We start from the raw sequence: 22,500 nt of genomic DNA, 5'->3' as shown, positions 1-22,500 counted from the left end.
AGGAGCCACACACACACACACACAACTCCCTCACACTCACAGTGAAGTGCTTAGCCACTGTGAAGTGTTGTTCTTATTTTTCACGAAAATTAATTTTAGCTGGGTTTTCCTCCTAAGAATGATTCAAGCACAAACTGATTAGAGTGGGAACAGGCCAGAACCTTCTGCTGCTCAGGCCTGTCACAACCAGGCGCACAAACTAGGTAATTATTTCAGGCCCCAGATGAAAGGGGGCCCACTGGTAATGTTAAGTTATTTACTTGTATTCAAATGACAGAAATGTTTGTCTTTGTGACTTTGTGAATGAGGGGAAAATGACTGAAAAAGTGCAATGATACTGCTACCAAAATCTGTGTTGAGCAGTAGCCCTCCCAAATAGTTTGAAGAGAAGAAAGGGCCCCAAGTCCCTCTTTGCCTAGGGCCCCCAGATGCCTCAAAACGGCCCTGCTACCGCTGTTGCAGTCACACTAAAGCGTGCAACCCTACTGTAAGCCCTGCTAGTTTCACTCCCATTTACCAAAATGTCGTTTGAGATAAGAGGCAGATAGCGCAAGGGGAGGATTGGAGGAGAGAACGGACAGTACACCCAGGTCCGGTGAAAGGTTTGGCCGGGCCCGGGACAAAGTCGTCTGAAAGGGCCCCCCAGCCTTATACATACAATGTAATAAGGGCCTAATTCTGGGCCACCCACTCTCTCCCTGGGCCCTGGACAACTGTCCCCTTTGATAAATTGCAAGTCTCTCTGTCTGCCGGCACCCTTGAGTACACCCACAGAAAACTGCAGAGCCAGTCCAGACCTCAGATGGTATCTGCTATCTGCAGAGGGCTTGTCAGGGCCGAGAGCAGCAGTAATCGAGATAGTGGTGGCTCTAATGCCGCTTTAATGAACTCAGACCTTAATGGCTTCAGTTGAAATCCTGGTAAATCCTTAGCCCAACTACTATACAACTACCCAGGCCATTTCACCCACAAACACCCAATTCCACAACACATGCACACACACAGCACACACCCACACAAACAAACGCACACAATATGCACACAATCACACACACACACGCATAAACACACACACGCGCGCACGCATGCAAGCGCACACACGCGCGCGCGCACGCATACATGCAGGCACACACAGACACACAGTTGTGTGTTGAGAGAAGATTAGAATTGGAACTGCATTGCAGCTATGGGGACGTGATGATAGTAGATAGCCATGTCTCATTGGTGTGGTGGTGAAAAATAACAAGTCTGTCTGTTTTCCATTTTTCAGGTCGGGTACTGGAACGAGTATGAGCGCTTTGTATCTATAATGGATCAACAAATCACCAACGACACGGTGGAAAACCGAACAATTGTGGTCACTACTATTATGGTACACTTTCCATGCCAGTTTTAAGTGTTTCTCCACTTAAGTTCTGCCTCTCAAGTGCCAGGTGTTGATCTTTCGCGGATTTTAAACATTCTGTCTTGGGCGGGTAGAAACACATCTCTTTTTGTGTTTGTGCTTTCCATCCACTCACTACACGTTGAAACAGTCTACGTATGACCAAAAAAAAAAAAAAAAAAAAAAGCCACACAGACTGTTTCAACTGTATCCGTGTGGGTGCCAAAGCATTTTGATTTTACCATACTTCAGTGGCCTGTCGTAGCAGTGACATCACAATAACGGCATATGCAACTAGTGGTAATGGTTGAGTCGACTCCATCAAACCAACAAACAAAAAATCGCAATCCACCAAAAAAACACCAAAAACATTCAATGCATACGTACGTAAGTAAGAACAAGTGTTTGTCTGTCCATCAAGTAAATGGTTGATGACACGTGGGGTAACCAGCGAAACACCATGAGGAGAGAGAAATAGCAATGGTTTGTTTTTTGTAATCCTCGCTACGCTTAGCAAAGCAAATTAGAGGGAGGGAAACGATCGGATGCCTCGCCATTCGCTCTGCTCCCCTCGCCTCAAATCTGTTTTGCATTGACCCAGCGAGCGTGGGGTTTTTTTTCTGTGCTGAAATGTGACATGTTCTCCACCACACTCGGGCCAAACTCAACAGGACGTTTGTTGTCGGAGGCTGTTTTATTGGATAATTCCATTAATTCAATCCATTTAAACTTTGGATGGAAAGGTCAGTACGACTTTCGCTCCCTTTAACACTTTGCAGCGTAGCATTTAAATGGTAGGGGTCAATGACTTCTTTCCCTTCTTTTTCCTCCAGCATAAAACAATCACGTCAGCTCACTAATTGCTGGCTCTACAGTAGCAACACAGGAGGCAGAATGCAATATAGGCCGCAACAACTTTGATTCTGGTTCATGGCAACTTGGTACTTAGATGCTTGCCTGAGCAATAAGGAAAATGTACAAGTATAGCAAAGCCCACAGATGTTCCCTTTGATAAAGAATCAACACAGACGCAGTGAGAGAGCGAGAGAGAGAGAGGGGGGGGGTGGAAAAGAGAGAGAGAAACTGATAGAAGATGAGAAAATAAAAGAGTGCTGTCTAGAGTGGTAGAGAGGAAGAAAGAGAAAGACAGACAGAAACTGAGACTGGGACAGAATGAGAAAAGAAGAGAACATGGTCTGCAGTAGTGGAGGAAAGAAAGAGAATGAGAAAATGAGAGCACGGTCTCCATTGCTAGTAGAGATGCACCGGATAATGATTTTTAGGATCCTGCCGGATACCGGATCCACTGCTTAAGATCCTGCCGGATCCGGAACCGGATACCGGATCCTACGAAAGGGTTGAAACACATAGCCTACTCACACACGTGGGCCCTTTTTATCACGTTGGCTCAAACTATTTTGACTGAAAAGCCTCGGCTACCGGATCCTGGATCCTGGAACCGGATCCGGATCCTGTGAAAAACCCTATTATCCTGCCGGATCCAGAACCGGATCTTGGATCCGGTGCATCTCTAATTGCTAGAGCGATGTTTGAAGGCAGAGTGTTGTCTCTTGTGGTGGAGGTGAGCGATACATTGAGCACAGAACAAACAAACAAACCATTGCTTACTCCCCGGCATCCTAATTGTCTCTTCCTGTAATAGGATGTTGTCCTCTCTGTGGAGGCAGCCTCTACTGTTTGGTAATGATGTTCTAAAAAAAAAAAAAAAAGATTGAAAGAAAGAAAGAAAAAAATAGAACCAGACCCAAAAATATATATAAAAAAGGAAAGAGGCTGCTGTGTTTGAAACGAGAGGGGGCAAAACGCAACAACAAAACAAAAGAAGCTTGCTGTATTCTCCTGGTGTAATTGAGTATGTTTTCACAAGGTATTTGCACCAGATCCTATAATAATTATTGCTTTTCTGTTGTTTTCTGTTCCGTTTTAGCATTTTTTTTCCCTTTTCAGTTGTCATTATGCTAGCTTTTTCGTTTGACTTGTTTCTTTGTATTATTTTGTTTGACCTTTTATATGGAATGATATGGCTATACCCTACCCCCCCTTGCGCATTGGTGCAATGTGCTTGATAATGTTGAAACCTATAGCAGCAGCACTTTCAAAGCCGCAACCCCCACTCCTCCCACGCCCCCCGCCCCCCCACTTTCTTCCCTGCCTCCTCCTTTGTTGCCTCCTCTGGTCATTGGGCCTCATGGACCATTTACTTTATGAACCAGACCCCCCATCCTCCACCAAAAATCACTCCACACACCCCCACTCACCATCCAGCATCACCCCTCTCACCTCCACCACCCCCATCCTGGTGCCACCCTCTGATGCCAACCTATGTTGCCGATGCCAACCAGTCCTCACCATCCTGCAGTGACCAACACCCACCCACCCACCAGCAACTCTGCTTGCCAGGTGCCAGGGCCAATGCCCATCACTCTAGGGACCTGTTTGTATGTTTACATGTAGTATTTGCACTTTTTGTATCTGCACTCAAGCCAGGGCACGTAGACGCTTCTGCGTGTGTGTGTGTGTGTGTGTGTGTGTGTGTGTGTGTGTGTGTGTGTGTGTGTGTGTGTGTGTGTGTGTGTGTGTGTGTTAGTATGCACTTGGTGAGGGCTACTGGCTTTGGCTCATGGTGGCTGGGGCACCTCTGCATCGCATCTCTCCCTCTCTCCTGCTTCTGACAAGGATGCGCTCTCCCTTTGCTAGCCTGTGTGTGTGTGTGTGTGTGAGAGAGAGAGAGAGAGAAATATATATTTGTATACATGTGTGTGTTGGAGAGAGAGAGAGAGAGAGAGAGAGAGAGAGGATTGTTTGTGTGGAGAACGAGAGCAGACAGACAGAGAGAGCAGGTGTGTATGTATGTACCGCACTGTGCTGTACGTGTATGTCCGTGTATGTGCACTGTTTACATCATTCAAGCATGCCTGCATGCCTACGTACGTCTGTTCAAGACAGTCTGCCGTGCCGCAGCAGTTTCATTGGTTATGCTGCGGGGCTTTTATTTTTTATTTTTCTCTCATATCTGTCGGCACCCGTTGCATGAGTGTCAATAAACCAGTCTGCTGTGTGATCAATAGGAAGCGCCGTACGTGATGATGAAGAAAAACGCGGCACAGTTCGAGGGGAATGACAAGTACGAGGGCTACTGTGTCGATTTAGCTTCCGAGATAGCGAAGCACGTGGGCATTAAGTACCAGCTGTCTATCGTTATGGACGGCAAGTACGGAGCCAAAGACCCGGAGACCAAGACCTGGAACGGGATGGTGGGGGAACTCGTCTATGGGGTGAGTATCAAAACCTGGCAGCATTGCTCATTGGAAAAGTTTGAAGGTTCCTCGAGGAACTCTCCGCTGGTTCGTGTGGTACAGGGGTGGGGAACCTATGTTCCGAGGGTCGTTTATGGCCCTTGAGCCCATCTTATCCGACCTGAGAAATAATTTGAATGTTATGCAGTTTCACATGAAATATGACATGTTTTGTAAAGAAATCGTAGAAATTGCATTTGCAATACAATTAAGGAATGTTTTCAGGGGACCTAGTGAAGTTGGGGTCTGTTGTAAAGGTGGACGCCTTCAATATAGGCCCAAAGTGCAGGGGTAAACCCTGGTTTGTGTTCATAGTGCGGCTCTTTGAGGACTTCATAACATTTGAAGTGGCAAACGGTTTCCCACCCCTGGTAACCAAAAGTTGTCTGAAAAACCTAAACGATCTTGGAAGAACCCTAGCCTCCCCAGAGAACCCTTAGATGTTCTTATACAGTGATGTTCTTTGACCTGACGTGATTAGAAGGGCGGGAGGATTGCACTCAGTTCTGGTTTGAAACGATTGGACAGCTCTCAACCAATCGTTCGCTTATTGGTCAGCCGCCTGGTAGCACACTAAACCCTCCCCAGGCAAACCCTCCCCAGACAAGACGCCTCCAAACAATAAATGCAAATGAAGAGAAGTATAATGGACGGGTCACCAGGCTTATGGAAGAGAACCCTTGGGGGGTTTTCAGTCTGCCACGGTGGAGGACTGCCTGAAGGTTCTCTGCGGAACCTCTCAGAAAATGCTGGGGTTCTTCCAAACATATAGCTTCATCAGAGAACCTTTAGTGTTGTGAAGGGTACTAAAAAATACAGGTAGCACTTTATAATAAGTACCCCTTTTTAGGCATTACTTAAGGGTTAGTTAAGCCTTATTTTACCATTAGTTAACCCTTAGTGAATCACAAGTTAATCATTATGTAAGTATTATTTCTCATTTCCTAACTATTATCTACTACCATTAGTAAATGGTTAGTGTGTGCTGATGTAACGGTTCGCTAAGCAAAGTTAAACCTTAGTTAATCCTTATTTTTAACATTCATTGACCCTTAGTGAATCACGAGTAAGTCGTTATGTATGTGTTATTTCTCATTTCTTAACCATTAACTAATACCGTTAGTAAATGGTTAGTGTGTGCTGATGTAACTACTCGCTAAACAAAATTAAGCATTAGTTAACCCTTAGTGAATCACGAGTCAGTCATTATGTATTTCTGTGAAATTATTAAGTACTGTTAATTAATCATTCGTCTATGGTGATATAACTTTCTGATAAGCATTAGTAAACCATCATTAAAATGTCTGATAACCCACCTTTATTTATGAAAAAAACATTATCTCTTTGTTGTCTCCTACCACCTAACCATTAACAAGTACTATTAGGCATGTATGGTAACGGTTTGTAAACTCTTGCTTTAGCATCAGTGAAGTCTTATTTAACCCTTTTGTAATGGTTAGTGTGTGATGACTGGTAGCATGGCAAACAGTAGGCCTAGGCCTAAGTTGAGGCTCATGTGACTGCCCCTCATGGATGTTTCTGGACGTTAACAAATGACTTGTTAAGCGTTGCTTATGCATTATCAAGGAATTACGAACCATTACTTAAGTATATCTGGGGAACTGATCTAAAGTGAAAACCTTTCCATGCTTTCCAAAAACGTTAACAAATGACTTCTTAAGCATTGCTTATGCATTATCAAGGAGTTAAAACTCAGTAAGTAAGTATATCTGGGGAACTGATCTAAAGTGAAAACCTGTTATGGCTTTACAACACATTAACGAATGACTTGATAAGCATTGCTTATGCATTACCAAGAAGTTTCAACGCATTACTAACGCATATCTGGGGAACCTTTTAAGTGAAAACATTTCCATGCTTTCCGAAACACTAACAAAGGACTTGGTAAGCATTGCTTATGCATTATCAAGGATTTATAACCCATCACTTAGCTATATCTGGGGAACTGTTCTAAAGTGAAAACCTTTCCATGCTTTCCGAAACGTTAACAAATGACTTGATAAGCATTGCGTAAGCATTATCAAGAAGTTTCAACGCATTAATAACTCATATCTGGGGAACTTTTTCTGTGAAAACCTTTCCATGCTTTCCAAAACATTAACAAATGACTCGATAAGCATTGCTTATGCATTATCAAGGAGTTACAACTCATTACTTAAGTATATCTGGGGAACTGATCTAAAGTGAAAACCTTTCCATGCTTTACAAAACGTTAACAAATGATTTGTTAGGCATTGCTTATGCATTAACAAGAAGTTACAACTCACTACTTGCGCATATCTGGGGAACTTTTGAAGTGAAAACCTTTCCATGCTTTCCAAAACGTTAACAAATGACTTGTTAAGCATTGCTTATGCATTATCAAGGAGTTACAACTCATTACTTAAGTATATCTGGGGAACTGATCTAAAGTGAAAACCTTTCCATGCTTTACAAAACGTTAACAAATGATTTGTTAGGCATTGCTTATGCATTAACAAGAAGTTACAACTCACTACTTCTGCATATCTGGGGAACTTTTAAAGTGAAAACCTTTCCATGCTTAACTTTGCTTAGCGAACCGTTATATCAGCACACACTAACCATTTACTAACGGTAGTAGATAATAGTTAGGAAATGAGAAATAATACTTACATAATGATTAACTCGTGATTCACTAAGGGTTAACTAATGGTAAAATAAGGCTTAACTAACCCTTAAGTAATGCCTAAAAAGGGGTACTTATTATAAAGTGTTACCAAAATCTATTCCACAGCAGATTACATAAAGCATGCATGACCCCAAACGTCGTTGGTGAAATTTTGTTAATTTTATCACGTTATCATATCCTGAATCTGAATACTTTGGATTACTTCAAACCATCTCACTATTTTTTACAGAGACAATTTGGATTGCACCGGTATCAGAACTTCCAAGTTAGAAAGGCATTAATTTAAGTTTGCATAGAATCAAAGATTATTTATCAAAGACATTTTACAATCCTCTTCCTGTGTTTTTTTCTGCTTTTATTGAGTGTTTTGTTTGGGTACACTCCCACGCGACAACTTCCTGCTCAACAACCTGTTTTTTTGTGTGTCATCCTGACCATATATTTTCTGAGCGGTTACATCAGGACGTCGGCCAAAGCCGGGCTAGTTGAATATGCAAGAAAAAACATTCTGGCATAAAACCACCGCTTTTCTTCCTGTGCAGTGTGCCGGGTACCACACTGTGTTGTTATTGTTGTCAGGTCTTGGATGAGAAGTACTGCGAAGCAGAGCCAAATGGCTCGCAATGTGATCTTTTTTTTTCTTTCCTTTTTTCCCCTCTCCGTTCCTTAGATTTTTTTTGTTGTTGTTCAAAACACACTTCATCACAGCATGCCATAGTATGATTCATCTTGGTGGCGCTCCGACAGAGAGAAAGCGACTTTTCACAGCAAGCGAGGCAAGCGTAGCAAGCAAGGCCCCTCTCTCTCTCTCTCCAAAAGCCCAGATCCTGAACGCCTCACATTTGTCAAAAGCGGACCCCTCTTGCTGCCACCGCCGCTCCAAGCCCCACTGAAATTATTCCCAATTTCCATCGCTGAGGTTTTTTTTTCATTCGACCTTGATCGAGGGAGGGAGTCGGCCATATATACAAAATGCATGAGGGTTAGCTTACCTCATCTGTTCAATTTCCAAGCCATCAGTGGGAAAGATTGCCTAGCTTGACGGCCCTAACAGTACGAAATTATCCTCAAAAATAGGCAGGCCCACTACCCATCAGAAAAATCGAGGGGGGAGAAAGGGGGGAGGCAGGGGGCAGGGGGCAGGGGGAGGGGAGGAGAAATCCACCATCTCTCAATCAAGAATTTCAGCCCAGCGTTTCAGCATTCATAGTTTTATGACCGACAGTCAAGGCGAATCATTGCCATGCCAGTTGACCCCATGACCGCTGAATTCATTATGTTTTAGTTTTTTGTTCTCTGACAGGCTCAGGACCAAGAGCAACCACCACCACCTCCACTGCTGCTGTGCCTCTGTCTTGTATGGGCTTGTTATGGATTTCTACAGAGATGCTTTGCCTTGCTGACACACAATGTGTTTAAATGTCACATTTAAAGGGGTATGCCACTATTTTGGGGCTTAATACGGTTAAAATTGTTGGCTGGGGGTTTATAAAGGTGGTAAAGTGTCTTATTTTTCATGTTAAGTGTTAAGCGTTGTCTTGCTTTAAGACAAGTTAAAAGAGGGAATATGTCGCTAAGCTAGTGAACGTCAATGGATCCGTGTAGCATTGTAGCATGCTACACGGATCCATTGACTTTCACTAGTTTAGCGACATGCTCCCTCTTTTAACTTGTCTTAAAGCAAGACAACGGCTTACATGAAAAATAAGACACTTTACCACCTTTATAAACCCTGGTCAACGATTTTAACTGTATTAAGCCCCAAAATAGTGGCATACCCCTTTAATGCTCTTCTACTTGGTCCTGTTGAACCAACGCTGCAAAATATATTGTGTGCTGGATTCATGCCGTTTCGGCTCTGAATGACGTAAGGCGCAAGTACAGCCCTTCCGGCCAAGACAGCGTGAAACTAGTGAGTCCCCTGTGTGCTGCGCTGATATCGCACTTTGATGTGAAAGGATTCTTACAGGTGTGTCGCTCCGTCCCGAAATCTTTTACCAGTGCGCAGCACTGTGTCACACCGGCTTACTTTCAAGGCTGGTTCTAGCATTCCGTTCAGAGGCGGACATTCCATTAGGCAACCATAAGGAATTCCTTACGGCCCCGACCAAATATGTCCTCCATAGGGGCCCCAACAGTCACACCAGTCGCGGTAAACACACACAAAAAATAGGCTGGATCTTAATTAGTTTCTTATGTAAAGTAATCGAAGATAACAAATCACTAAAATACCACCAAAACACAGAATTGTATGTCTATACAATGACTTTCGAGAGCCCCATGTTTATTTTTTGCCTAGGACTCCAAAATGGATAGATCCACCACCCCTGATTATGCAAGCATATAAGACTGAGAGTGGATTGCACAGCCAGACATGCTAACAGTACAATGGATATGATCATCATCATCTTTTGTAGCTGTGTAGTCATCATTTCCTCGTTCTGCTCAAGTTCACCTTGTCAGAATTGAACAAGCAATGAAAAGACAAGAAAGTAAAGACAGAAAAGAAAAAAAAGAGATGCTTTTTCTCTCCACTCTGCTCAGTTTCATTTTTATCCTGTAATCAATGTTGGAGTGCAGAATGTGACAACAGCGCTGTGCCCTTCACAGACCGCTGGACCTGCCTTCACAATGCCTGCTATTTGATGACTCACCAAACTACTTGAGCCAATGGCAATGGCGTCTAAGTATACCAAGAGACGCTCTAGCTCTCTTGAGTTTCGCCTCTGTGCCCTTTTCTCTGGCCATTAGAAAAGACATTCGAAAAAAAAAGGATGTGTTAAAAATGTCAGGATGTTTGCTGTGCCTGGGAGAGAGAGTGTGTACTTCAGGCAAGAGAGGAGATGAGGGGAAAGTGAGGATGAGGAGGGACGTGTGTGTGTGTGTGTGTGTGTGTGTGTGTGTGTGTGTGTGTGTGTGTGTGTGTGTGTGTGTGTGTGTGTGTGTGTGTGTGTGTGTGTGTGTGTGTGTGTGTGTGTGTGTGTGTGTGTGTGTGTGTGTGTGTGTGTGTGTTTGCGTGCGTGCAGGGGGAGACAAGGGGGTCAATTGCCCTGGGCCCAGGGAAAGGGGGGAGGCTTTTCTAATGACTTTGTCCCGGGCCCAGCCGAAGCTGTCATGTATAGTATGTGCATGTGTTTACGTGCATGAGGTGGGTGGCTGTGCAGTCGAGACAGCTCTCTGCTGATAAGACGATAAAAAAAGCAATCGATGACAAAGAAGCAGTTTGCAGATTTTATTTGATGGGGAAATGAAGAGTGACGTGCAGTTCATGTAGTCCATGTGTTGCGTTTTGTTTTGTTTTTTCCTTCACAAGTCATCAGCTCCTCACAGTAAATTGTGCAGGGTGAAAATCGATACTTTGACGGTAGAAGCAAGACTGTGTTAAATTTGACTCAGCAAGTGTTGAATTGATACTGTAAACGTTACTACAGTATATATCAAAGCCCATCATCAACAGTATTTCCATTACAATCCATTTACAGTACAGTAATGCAAGCACCTACTTTGAATATTTCACCCCCGGGATGAAAAAAAAAAGATCAGCTTGAAATTATTTATGTGGTACACCAAGATAAGATTTTTTTTAAAAGCATATTTTTCTGCGTTACCGTATGAATAAATCACTTAGTGTATGAAACATTCTTAATTAGCCATTTATATGCAAATTATAGTGTGATTTATGGGTTCTATGCACTCGGCCGATTCATGCAGGTCACAGGCGCTCGAGATAAGAAGGGTATTTGTATGTTTTAACCCCCTATCCCCCAAACCCCCCTTGCTATACTTTTGCCCAGCGTATAACATGCTTTATGTCACCCCGAACCCGGCTCTATGACAAGTCATTTCATGGCCACGGAGCCATGATCGCGGCGTAAATGTGTTTTCATGGTCCCGTGCAACTGCAAGCTGCATGGTAAGCGGCCATCGCACCTGTCACACTGGGCGGCGTGGGGGGCAGTGACGTACTCTGTCTGTGTGTGTGTGTGTGTGTGTGTGTTTTTGTGTGTGTGTGTGTGTGTGTGTGTGTGTGTGTGTGTGTGTGTGTGTGTGTGTGTGTGTGTGTGTGTGTGTGCGTGTGCGTTTTATATATATTTGTGTATGTGTGTGCGTGTGCGTGTGTTATGTGTGTGTGTGTGTGTGTGTGTGTGTGTGTGTGTGTGTGTGCCCTCAGTCTGCCCTCGTGATGCCACCGCTACTGGAGTACACCCACATGCTGAGGCCCTCACTCCATGTGGGGCCCTAATCCTGGACCCCACATGTTTTGACCCCTTTTGCTGGGGTAGTTTTGTTGGTACTGGTAAAAGTAGAAGTGTACAAATATATCCTCACTGACAGATTAAGGTTAGGGATTGTTTTGGTTTGGGCACACTTTAGCATTTTTTAGCTATAGTTAGGGTTAATGGAAGGGCCCCACAAAGATAGGAAGGTTGGTGTGTGTGTGCGCATGCGTGCATGTGTGCATGTGTGCGTGCGTGTGAAAGGAGTGGGATAGAGGGACCGGGCGAGGGTTGTGAGGGCATGGGCCTATGACGCACAGGAGGGAAGGCATGTCTTTCTGCGTGCGTGTGTGCATGCGTGTGTGCGTACCTGCGTGCGTACGTGTGTGCGTGCCTGCTTGCGCGCGTGTGTGGAGGGGGCAAGGGGCGTGAGGGCATGCAGCTATGACGCACAGGAGGGAAGGTGTGTGTGTGTTCATGCGTGCATGTGTGTGTGTGTCAGTGGAGGCAAGTAGTGTGAAGGCTGCTAGCTAGCTGAGCCTCCATGTTCTGTTCAGCAACCCCCTGTGCAGGTGCTGTAGGGGTCATCAAGGACATGAGTGCAAAGTCAATGTTATCTCAACACTTAAAGAGTTGGGCCAACTAGAAGATGTTGAATTATCACTGGATAATGTACTGTGTACTATACGAGATGCAGTTCTACGGTAGTAGTCATGATTAAATCCTTTAAAGAGCTACATGTAAGAACAAATATGGCGACCTGTCACCAGAGATTTCACCATAAATAGACCTTTAGGATGTATTAGCATATAAAAATCAGATCCAATTACAGCTCATTGCGGTATAGGCTTTATTTGATTCCATATTTTCTGTTGCGTCTGAAGAGAAGCATCAACATTTATTGTCATATATTAAAGCCTCAAAACCTTTCGGCTAGACATAGGAAATCAGTGAAATGTAACATCGGAATTTAGCGAACGCTAATGTATAATTGCAAAATAATTGCACGGTTAATAGCTGGTGAATAATTAAAAAGTGTGTTGCTTTGAGGTTTCTGTACTGTAAGTGTTGTTTGATTTTTTTTCCTGAAAAGGAAAGAGCACACTTCAAGTTTCCCTCCAAGGCAAATGTCTAGCACATCTAGCAAAGCGATGCTCATTTTTTTATTCCGCTTCCATTGTTCTGCTGTTTTTTTTCCCCCTTACTCTCTTTATAACCATGGATGGATTTAAAAAGGATGCCTCATGACCCCATCTGACAGCAATAGCCATTAACAAATTCGCTGTAAAAACCCAGTCAGATATCATGAAAAAAATAGCAAATGCAGTTCTTCCTCACCCCCGCCACCCCTCATCAACCTATTCCACCGAGGGCCTTTCCGCACCTACCGCCACTGTAAGAATTAGCGCTCTTCTCAAAAGTAATTAGCTCCGTTATCAGCAGTTGCAGTTCCTTGTAAGAAAAATTGCAAATGTGTGCAGCTTTGACAAGGCGGCTGCTGCTCAGTGAGTTGTGCAGTATTAATTCATTACATTTTTAGAGACTAAGACCAACACTGTGAGTTTTACTTTCGACTCTTAGTAAAGTGTTCCATCAACACTGCAAAATTAACTCTGTAAACAGGAAAGAGTAGAAGGAAAGATAGAGACAGGAGGGAAACGACGAATGCTGCTAATCAGGGCCCTAAATTAACTTTTTTCATCACCAGCCAAAATGTCAGTCTTACTGACCAAACGCACACTCGCTAATGGGACAAACTGTTGTTAATTCTACGAGTCTAACTGAAATTTCACCAGCATTTGGCAAGTTGGCTGGTGTTAATTTCGATCCCTGCTGCTAATACTGATTAGCACTGCATCTTGTTCTGTTTTTGACTTCCTTGTTTCCAGAGGGTACGACATAGCTTTGACACCGCTGACCATCACTCCAGAGCGAGAAGGGAAAGGGAGAATAGGTAAAGAGCAAGGAAGGGGGAAAGACCAATATTAATACTGTTTTTCTTCTTCTCCTTGCGTGTTTTCCAGCGTGCCGACATAGCCGTGGCGCCTCTGACGATCACCCTGGTGCGAGAGGAGGTCATTGACTTCTCCAAGCCCTTCATGAGTCTGGGCATCTCCATCATGATCAAAAAGCCCCAGAAGTCCAAGCCGGGGGTCTTCTCCTTCCTAGACCCGCTGGCCTACGAGATCTGGATGTGCATCGTGTTCGCCTACATTGGCGTGAGCGTAGTGCTGTTCCTCGTGAGTCGCTTCAGCCCCTATGAGTGGCACCTGGACGAGCAGGACGAGACCAAAGACCCGCAGACGCCTCCCGACCCGCCCAACGACTTTGGGATCTTCAACAGCCTTTGGTTTTCTCTTGGGGCATTCATGCAGCAAGGCTGCGATATCTCTCCAAGGTGGGTATAGCTTCCTGCCATCACGATCAGCTCTAACTTCTCCTAACTCATGGTCTTACAGTAGGTCCTACTGTAGGTTGTACACTGTATATGGCTGTGACATCTGTCCAAGGTGGGTGGCTTCCTGTAGTTTAGTCGTACAATATCCTGGTACTAATGATATTTGTACAAAATGGCCAAATTGAGAAATAATTACTGCTGGGAAAGGTGAGAAGAGTCGAAATTTGAAATATGCATCTTATGTTACCCTATCACTAACATTTGGTACTGAAAAACGTTCAATGGCCGGAGGCGAGAGCTCCATTGAAGTTTGAAATCCTCCTTGGTCTCTCTCTATTTACTGATTAGCCAGTTGTCTGGTAGCAAGACTAAAGCCCTTACAGAAAGCCCAGCCTAGACGTAACGTGGAAGGATTTTTTTTTTATTGGATCGCTTATGTCTGGCAAAGCCAGGCTTGGCGTCTTGTACTGCTCTCATGTTTCATTGTAACAGTATCTTCTCCCATTCAGGGCCAGTCTAACCAGAGATTACCCTGTTAAGACATGGCGCTATACATTTGCTGTTACCAGAATGGCCATGACCAAGTCAGTGCATTACTAAAGGCCCTGTGTTATGTCACAGTAGTCTACTACTATGGTAGTTACCTTTTCAAATACTATTACAGTGCTCCCCTGGTGGAACGGTGTGCATTATAGGGCTACAAGATGCAATAGCATGGAGTGCCATGGTTCAGTGACCTAAGGAGTCGTCCCATAAAGTCGGAGGCCCAGGCTTCGATTCCAACTTGAGGTGCTGTTTCAATGAAGGCTAAAGGGCCTAAAACAAGTGTTGATAAAAAAGATACTTTCTCCAAGGATGGTATTCCTGCACTCTCGTTCCCCCTGTCCTTCTCCTATTCGTACTATTCAGAGAGGGTGGCTCCCAGAAAATATCAAGTTACTGTGTACTTTTTGCATAACTACAAAGTAAATACCATGTAATACACATATCTGAGCATATTTTCTAACCATCTAATCAAACTTCTCTCTGTTACCCTATTGTTACTGATTTATTGGTATGCACTTCGTACCTTTTTACCCATTCGATACCATGTCACTTCGCTCTGTTACCCTGTTGCTACACAGAAAGTACACGGTAATTACGCAGGGTAACTGTACTGTAAAGTAAAGCGTTACCAGTGAGTCAAACCTAGTGTTATGGCTGAGGCTACTGTACTTCTGAAAGGTTCCCTCGTTCATTCATTGCGAAGTGTCCTACATTTGGTGTATGTTACATGGTCTTGTTCTCTACTGAAGGCATGTCTAGAATGTTGCCTCATTCACTACGGTACATACGTGTAGCGTGCTACACAGTGTGTGAGCTGGGCACTCAGTAGTGAGCAAGGCAATGTTTCATATCTGCACTGTAGGCTATCATCCACTCAACAATCTGCCGATGCAGAGGCGTTAGATAGGCAGTCAGTCGTGAGTCTAAACACCTCAGCTTTTCTCCACATCCGCCCCCACTTCTCTCTCTCTCTCTCTCTCTCTCTCTCTCTCTCTCTCTCTCTCTCTCTCTCTCTCTCTCTCTCTCTCTCTCTCTCTCTCTCTCTCTCTCTCTCTCTCTCTCTCTCTCACACGCACACACACACACGCACACGCACACACACACACACACACACACACTCTCTCTCTCTCTCTCTCTCTCTCTCTCTCTCTCTCTCTCTCTCTCTCTCTCTCTCTCTGTCTTTCTCTCTCTCTCTCCCAGGTTTACGACACGCTGATTACCATCATCTGTGGCTTCTTTTTTCCCTGTTTGAATTGCAGTCTGGTGGTGGGCAGAAGAGCAGGCTAGGTTAAGGCTCTCTCTCTCTCTCTCTCTCTCTCTCTCTCTCTCTCTCTCTCTCTCTCTCTCTCTCTCTCTCTCTCTCTCTCTCTCTCTCTCTCTGGGGGTGGGCAGCGGAGGAGAGCAGGTTCCAGGTTAATGCCTTATCTGGTTTCCACAATTCCCCGTGTCCTGCTTCTATTTGGCTGTTTTAAATGTGCATCAAATGAGCTGTGGAGGGAGAGAGGGAAAAAAACGTTATTTCACCTGCCTGACAGGCAGCAGGGGAAGTTTACAGCCTGGCTTTGTGTTGGCTGTAATTGCCAGTTTTTGTTATACTGTAGCTTTTGAAAGCCCCAGCATCCAGCATACTCTCTCTATCTCTTTCTGTCTTCTTCTCTCCTTTCCTTGCTTTCATATTCTCTCTCTCTCTCTCTCTCTCTCTCTCTCTCTCTCTCTCTCTCTCTCTCTCTCTCTCTCTTTCTCTCTCTCTCTCTCTCTGTCTCTCTCCTTGACTTCCGTCTTTATCTCTTGCCTGCTTTCTCTCACTCTCTTTCTCTCCCATGTTCACTCTCTCTCTCTGTCTGTGTGAGTAACTCTTTGTCTCCCCGCTCTGTCTTTCTCTCTGTCTTTCTATGCCTTTCCCATCTTTTCGACGTTTTCTTTCCTCTGTTTCTACTCTCTATTCACGACTCACTGGCTGCTCTGCTTTGTCCCTCTGTTCTCTGTTCTCTGTTCTCTGCTCTCTGCTCTCTGCTCTCTCTCTCTCTCTCTCTCTCTCTCTCTCTCTCTCTCTCTCTCTCTCTCTCTCTCTCTCTGCTCTGCTCAGTTCTTCTATTCTCTGCTCACACAAATAAAAGAGTGTACTTGCTCATGCTGCTTCCCTCCATAGCAGTAGCATACTGATTAATTAGGAATCCTTTTGGCTTGTCACAGATCGTTTTGCCCACTTCTGGCTTGACGCACCAAAGCAAGGAAATATGTGGGTTGGCAGTTGTATGTGATATTAAATGGTTGCATTCCTATATGGAAAGAATTTACTGAATGCTAGATGGTGTTAAAGCCTACGTTTGGGCATTTGCCCATGTGTGGGTGTGCTAGCTATACTGTACACATTGATGTTTGTTGACGAAAAGGCACAAAAATTCCTCCATTTCCCTGGTTTATCTCCAGGCTCTAGAGCAGGGGCACAGTGCAGCTATCATTTTGTAATTTGTACAGCTCTCATCTCGGGCGCAACTTGGGGAAGCACCGCATTCCATCAGAGTCGGAATGACGTGCTCAATCTTTTTTTAATAGCTTGTTTTGACATTTTAATTCACAATCCAATATTTATACGGCGTGAGCTATTCATATTTTTTTCTTTGCTTTATAATCTGACATTAGTGTGTGTCATGATTTTATGAAAACACTGTACCGTAAACAGGCAGCACCACCCGAAATAAGCAGAGGAGTTTATCAGAGAAGATATAGCTGATGAATTGTCTCAATCTCTTTTTTAATGTTTATATGCCACTCAGTGCTAACAGACAATAAAACTCTCACTTAGAGCTCAGTATTGATACAGTGCCTTTAATATATGATGGGTGGAGTGCCTGCGTGTGCGTGTGCGTGTGCGTGTGCGTGTGCGTGTGCGTGTGTGTAGAGGGGGGTGCTACCCCCCCCCCCCCCCCCCCCCCCCCCCACGGCTTATAGACTAGATTAAAATTGAACTTCGACCTCCTAAAAAGCTCTCGGAAATTATGTCTGGCCTAGGTCACATGACCCAGACCATCTCTCTCTCAAATAAAAGCCCTGGAAGTCGCCACACATTTAATTTTGCTCAGACCGCCCGCTGTGTGTGAGTGTGTGTGCGTGTGCGTGTGTGTGTGTGTGCGCGTGCGTGCCTGCGTGCGTGCGTGCACGCGTGCGTGCATGTGTGTTAGTGTGTGCGTGCGTGTGCGCATGCGTGTGTGTGTGTGACCATGTTCAGAGTGCGTCTGTGGGGTGAGCGTGCGCTGGTGTAATGGAAGTTAAATGGGATGGGGTTGCAGTAAGCTAATGACAGTGTCGATTAAACTGTGTGTGGTGTAAATCTTTAAGCAATTTGTCAAGACATGCGTCATTTCTGACAGCTGGATGTCTCCGTCTTGTACTCTGATAGACTTCACTGTGGAGACCCTTTCAATCGCCAACATGTCCTGGTCACCCCAGCCACTACATTTAGTCTTACAGGGTGTATTAACATCACTGTTAATTACTACATAGTTACAATTTGAACTCTCTCTGTGTGTGTGCATGAAATTAATATTACTGAACTCATTACTGAACTAGCTGAAATAGCATTGCCTTGCCTCACCAGCAATTTGTGGTTAGCAATGTTTGAATATTGACAGCTTTTGTCTAGTGAATTGGAACTTCGTGTGTGCATGTGTAAATGTACTGTTCAGATAGCCTTCAAGTATACACTACTGAAGATTTGTCTAGTCTAGTGAATATGAACTTGATGCTGTATGAAGTAGACGTAGAAATAGAAGAAAAGTAAAAACCGTTAAGTAGTCATAAGGTGGAGTAACATAACTAGTGTAACATCATGTGCGAGTACCACCGAATACTAGTTCCTCCATGTCTACTTAAAGGGACACTGTGTGAGATTTTTAGTTGTTTATTTCCAGAATTCATGCTGCCCATTCACTAATGTTACCTTTTTCATGAATATTTACCACCACCATGAAATTGTAAGTATTCATTATGACTGGAAAAATTGCACTTTTCATACATGAAAAGGGGGATCTTCTCCATGGTCCGCCATTTTGAATTTCCAGAAATAGCCATTTTTAGCTGCAAAAATGACTGCACTTGGGCCATACTAGAAAAAAATAGCTTATTACTTAGTAAACTATCATGTAAATGTCAAATTTGGCAATAGGCAGCACAGTTTCAATGAGCAGCATAGTTGCAGTACCTTTTTTGACCATTTCCTGCACCGTGTCCCTTTAACACACCTCTGCTCTGCGTTTGATTATATGTATACAGTACATGTACATATACATGCGCAATTAGTTACATGTACAGGTACATGTGCATACATATGCACGTTTACACCATTGAGGATTTTAGTATGTTTCACGTTTCAATACAGTCGTATGTGTTCACATGTACAGAGGTGCCTTAAGCTGCCATCATCACACCAATAATGTGTTCCGTGATGATGTTGTTTTATTCTGCTGCGAAGACACATTTCAGAGTGTGATTATTATTTGAAATAACTCATGCGGCGTGATATTAAATGCGACCGTGGGGAGAGCGAGAGAGCCGAGGTAGAGACGTAATGTAATGGAGGGAAGGCAGCTGTGTTTTTGTCGGAGCTAATTGTGCTTCTCTTCTCTTCCGTGTGTAGGTGGGTGAGTGTTAACACACCTTCTCTTTTGTTCTCTCGCTCCCATCTCTCCTCTTAACATCCCCCGCACCGCACTGCTGCCCCCCATCCCCATCTCCATCCCCATCTCTCTCTCTCTCTCTCTCTCTCTCTCTCTCTCTCTTTCACTATGTATTTCTCTCTCTATCTGTCTTTCTTTCTTTTCTTTTCTTTTGGTCTCTTTTTCTGTCTTCACTGTCTCTCTCGTTTTCTATTCCTCTTTCTCTCTCTCTCTCTTCTCTCTCTCTCTCTCTCTCTCTCTCTCTCTCTCTCTCTCTCTCTCTCTCTCTCTCTCTCTCTCTCTCTCTCTCTCTCTCCCTCTCTTCTCTGTTTCTCCCTCTCTCTCAGGTCCTTGTCAGGGAGAATAGTTGGAGGCGTCTGGTGGTTTTTCACGCTCATCATAATCTCGTCCTACACGGCCAACCTTGCCGCCTTCCTCACGGTGGAGAGAATGGTCTCCCCCATTGAGAGCGCTGAGGATCTAGCCAAACAAACAGAGATTGCCTACGGAACTCTGGACTCAGGCTCCACAAAAGAGTTCTTTAGGGTGAGTTCCCTATCGCCGCTCCACTCCACTCCACGCCACGCCTGCGCGTACTGTATCCCTCTGTTCATTAGCGAAGTGAATGGAAAAGGAGTCATATTATACTACATTATACACTGACTGAAAAGCTGTCCTCGATCTGAAATCTACATACAGTGTACATCAGATCGACAGCCAGCTTTTTGTGTTCAGTGTCTATTTGCATTTATTTACTTTTTTAGTATCAGACATCCTTCTTTCTCTACATCATACACAAAGCTACTTACATTGAGCATATATGATATTTTCATATATGGTTCACAACAAGATGTCATTGTTATTTGAATACTGTATCCAATCTTAACACTAAGATTTTCTCAGTTCACCTTTATTGTTTTTTTATATATTATTTCAAGACTTGCTGCAGTTTGCAAAGGCATCATCACTTCAAGTGTCACACTAGTCGTACCACTAGGCAGCATGTTGCCTTATTACTTCAATCAAATTCAGCATGATCCACGAGAGTCTGACACGAAAAAACAAGCCACACAAGCACCAAGCAAATCGTACAGGCAATGAACGTGCGCTCCACAAAGGGAAAAAAAGAACACAAGTGTGCTATTTGTGGTGACAGAAAACATTGAAATGGGTCTTTTTTTTTAAAAGGCAGAGCTTGATTCCTTAGCGCAGTGATAACATGTCACAACACATACAGTACACAGCCATGGTGGTGTTGAAAGAACACTGCACTCGTGGAAACAAAAAAAAATGTAAATATTCAAATGCAGAGAGAGAGAGCAGGGACGATGCTAGGCATAGGCTGCCTAGACAGTTGCCTAGGGCGGCAAAAGTTTTGGGGGTGCCATAGTAATAACCAAAAGTCATTCATGGGCACCCAGTAAATGAGTGCGTATACATGCAGTTCAGTATCCCGAATATGATCGGGATATTAAGTATCCCGAATTTGCGTTTGCGCATATAAACACTTCAGTATCCCGAATAAGCCCTTATTCGGGATACTGAGAAATCGGGATATGCTAGGTGGAGTTTTCCGAAAGAAGCCGGGATACTGACGCATGTATACACCTTATCCCGAATACAGGGGCTTCCCATGGAACGCTGTTGCTGGTATCCAGGCTACACGCATTTGAAGAGAATTCTATAACGGCCAAGAATGTAGACTGGGATATAACGTTCTGTGCGCATATAAACACCTTATCCCGAATATGATCATAACCGGGATAAGCCTCATATTCGGGATACTGAACTGCATGTAAACGCACTCACTGTATGTAGAATTGTGCTACCATATACGTATCATACTGTATGTGTGACACTATATTTATTGAATGAACAAAAGCCCATGTGTGGATATACTATATATATAGTGTTTTAAATAGGGGCGAGGAGGGTGCTTGCCTAGGGCAACATACTGACTAGAACCGGCCCTGACAGAGAGAGTCTTGTGATTGGCATCCCATGCTGCTCGGAATGGTGAGCAGGGCCACTTACAGCTTTGACTGGGCCTGGCCGCCCGGGAGAAAATTAATCTGAAAGGCCCCCGCTCTCAGTACATACAATGTAATGGGGTCCCAATTCTGGGCCCCCACTCACTCACTCCCTGGGTCCGGGATAACTGACCCATTTGCCCCGCCACCTGTCAGCGGGCCTGGTGGCGAGCCCATGTGAAGAGTGCTGTGAGAGTGTGATTAGGTGCATGATGGGTAAGACAGTCAGCCATCACACCTCACATCACATCACTCCAGAGTGACGTGCACCCCCCCACCACCACCACCTCCACTGCCTCCACCAGCCATGTCAATCAGACTCCCATGGTGCTGCTGTCAGGCAGGCGGGCAGGGGAGGAACGGGAGGCAAACAACGACCAGCACCCCCACAGAGTTTCGATCATCATGCAGCTAACAGTAAATTGTAGCAGCAGTAGTACTACTTTACTTGGCAGAGTTGAGAGTTGACGCCGGTCATGGAGTTTACTGTTGGTAGTACATGCAAACAACGACCAGTTCCTGAAGAGTTTTGAACATGATTCAGCTACAGTAAATTGTAGCAGTGTTACTGCTTACTTGGCAGAGTTGAGAGTTGACGCCGGTCATGGAGTTTACTGTTGATAGTACATGCAAACAACGACCATTTCCTGAAGAGTTTTGAACATCACTCGGCTGCAGCAGTGGTAATAACTTACTTGCTTGGAGTTTGGAGTTCACTGTGGATATTGTAAGTAACAACCAGTTCCTACAGAGTTTCGGTCATCACTCGGCCACATTACTTTTTTGTTATTAGTATGGGATTTTTAGTTTATGAATCTGGCAGTTATTGTCTGCATGTTGGATATTACATCTGTGTTCCTTGGATATTACATCTACATGGTAAATGTGCCAGTGTTTAAAGTCCACCACAACGTGGAAGCAAATACAGTAGTTTGGGGCTGAACTTGGGGTATGGAGTTTACTCACATGGAGATGGTTGTGGAGATTGCATGCAGGAAATCTGTGAGGACTTAGCCTCATCCTTCAGATATGCAATGTGTGATTACATCGAGTTAGCAACTTAATAGGTTTCCAATGGGATTGCATTAAAATCAAGTATGTTATTAACTTAGTGTTAGCACCAACGACAGTCTCAAGAAACGAACCCCAGGGCGGGAATTATGATACTGTATACGATACTGTGGTTCTTAAAGGTGATGTTGCAGAATACTTGTGATGGCGCTCTCTCGATCACTCAAATGCACATTACTATACTATAGTTCACCAGAGTTCACCAGAGTTG

The 22,500-nt window shown here is 44.2% G+C and overlaps 1 protein-coding gene across 1 annotated transcript in view; it reads left to right on the top strand.

Annotated features, from left to right (window-relative positions):
- Positions 1–22,500, top strand: part of gria3b (glutamate receptor, ionotropic, AMPA 3b) — a 199,701-nt gene that overhangs the window by 150,158 nt on the left and 27,043 nt on the right. Inside the window, exons 9-12 of the mRNA XM_063190195.1 lie at positions 1,271–1,372; positions 4,474–4,680; positions 13,614–13,987; positions 19,536–19,734. Of these exons, the coding sequence (XP_063046265.1) occupies positions 1,271–1,372; positions 4,474–4,680; positions 13,614–13,987; positions 19,536–19,734 (882 nt within the window). The remainder of the gene's footprint in view (positions 1–1,270; positions 1,373–4,473; positions 4,681–13,613; positions 13,988–19,535; positions 19,735–22,500) is intronic.

Source organism: Engraulis encrasicolus, chromosome 23, assembly GCF_034702125.1.
Source record: "Engraulis encrasicolus isolate BLACKSEA-1 chromosome 23, IST_EnEncr_1.0, whole genome shotgun sequence".
Taxonomy (NCBI): Eukaryota; Metazoa; Chordata; class Actinopteri; order Clupeiformes; family Engraulidae; genus Engraulis; species Engraulis encrasicolus.
Note: the sequence above shows the minus strand (reverse complement) of the source record. Positions and strands in the feature narration are given on the sequence as shown.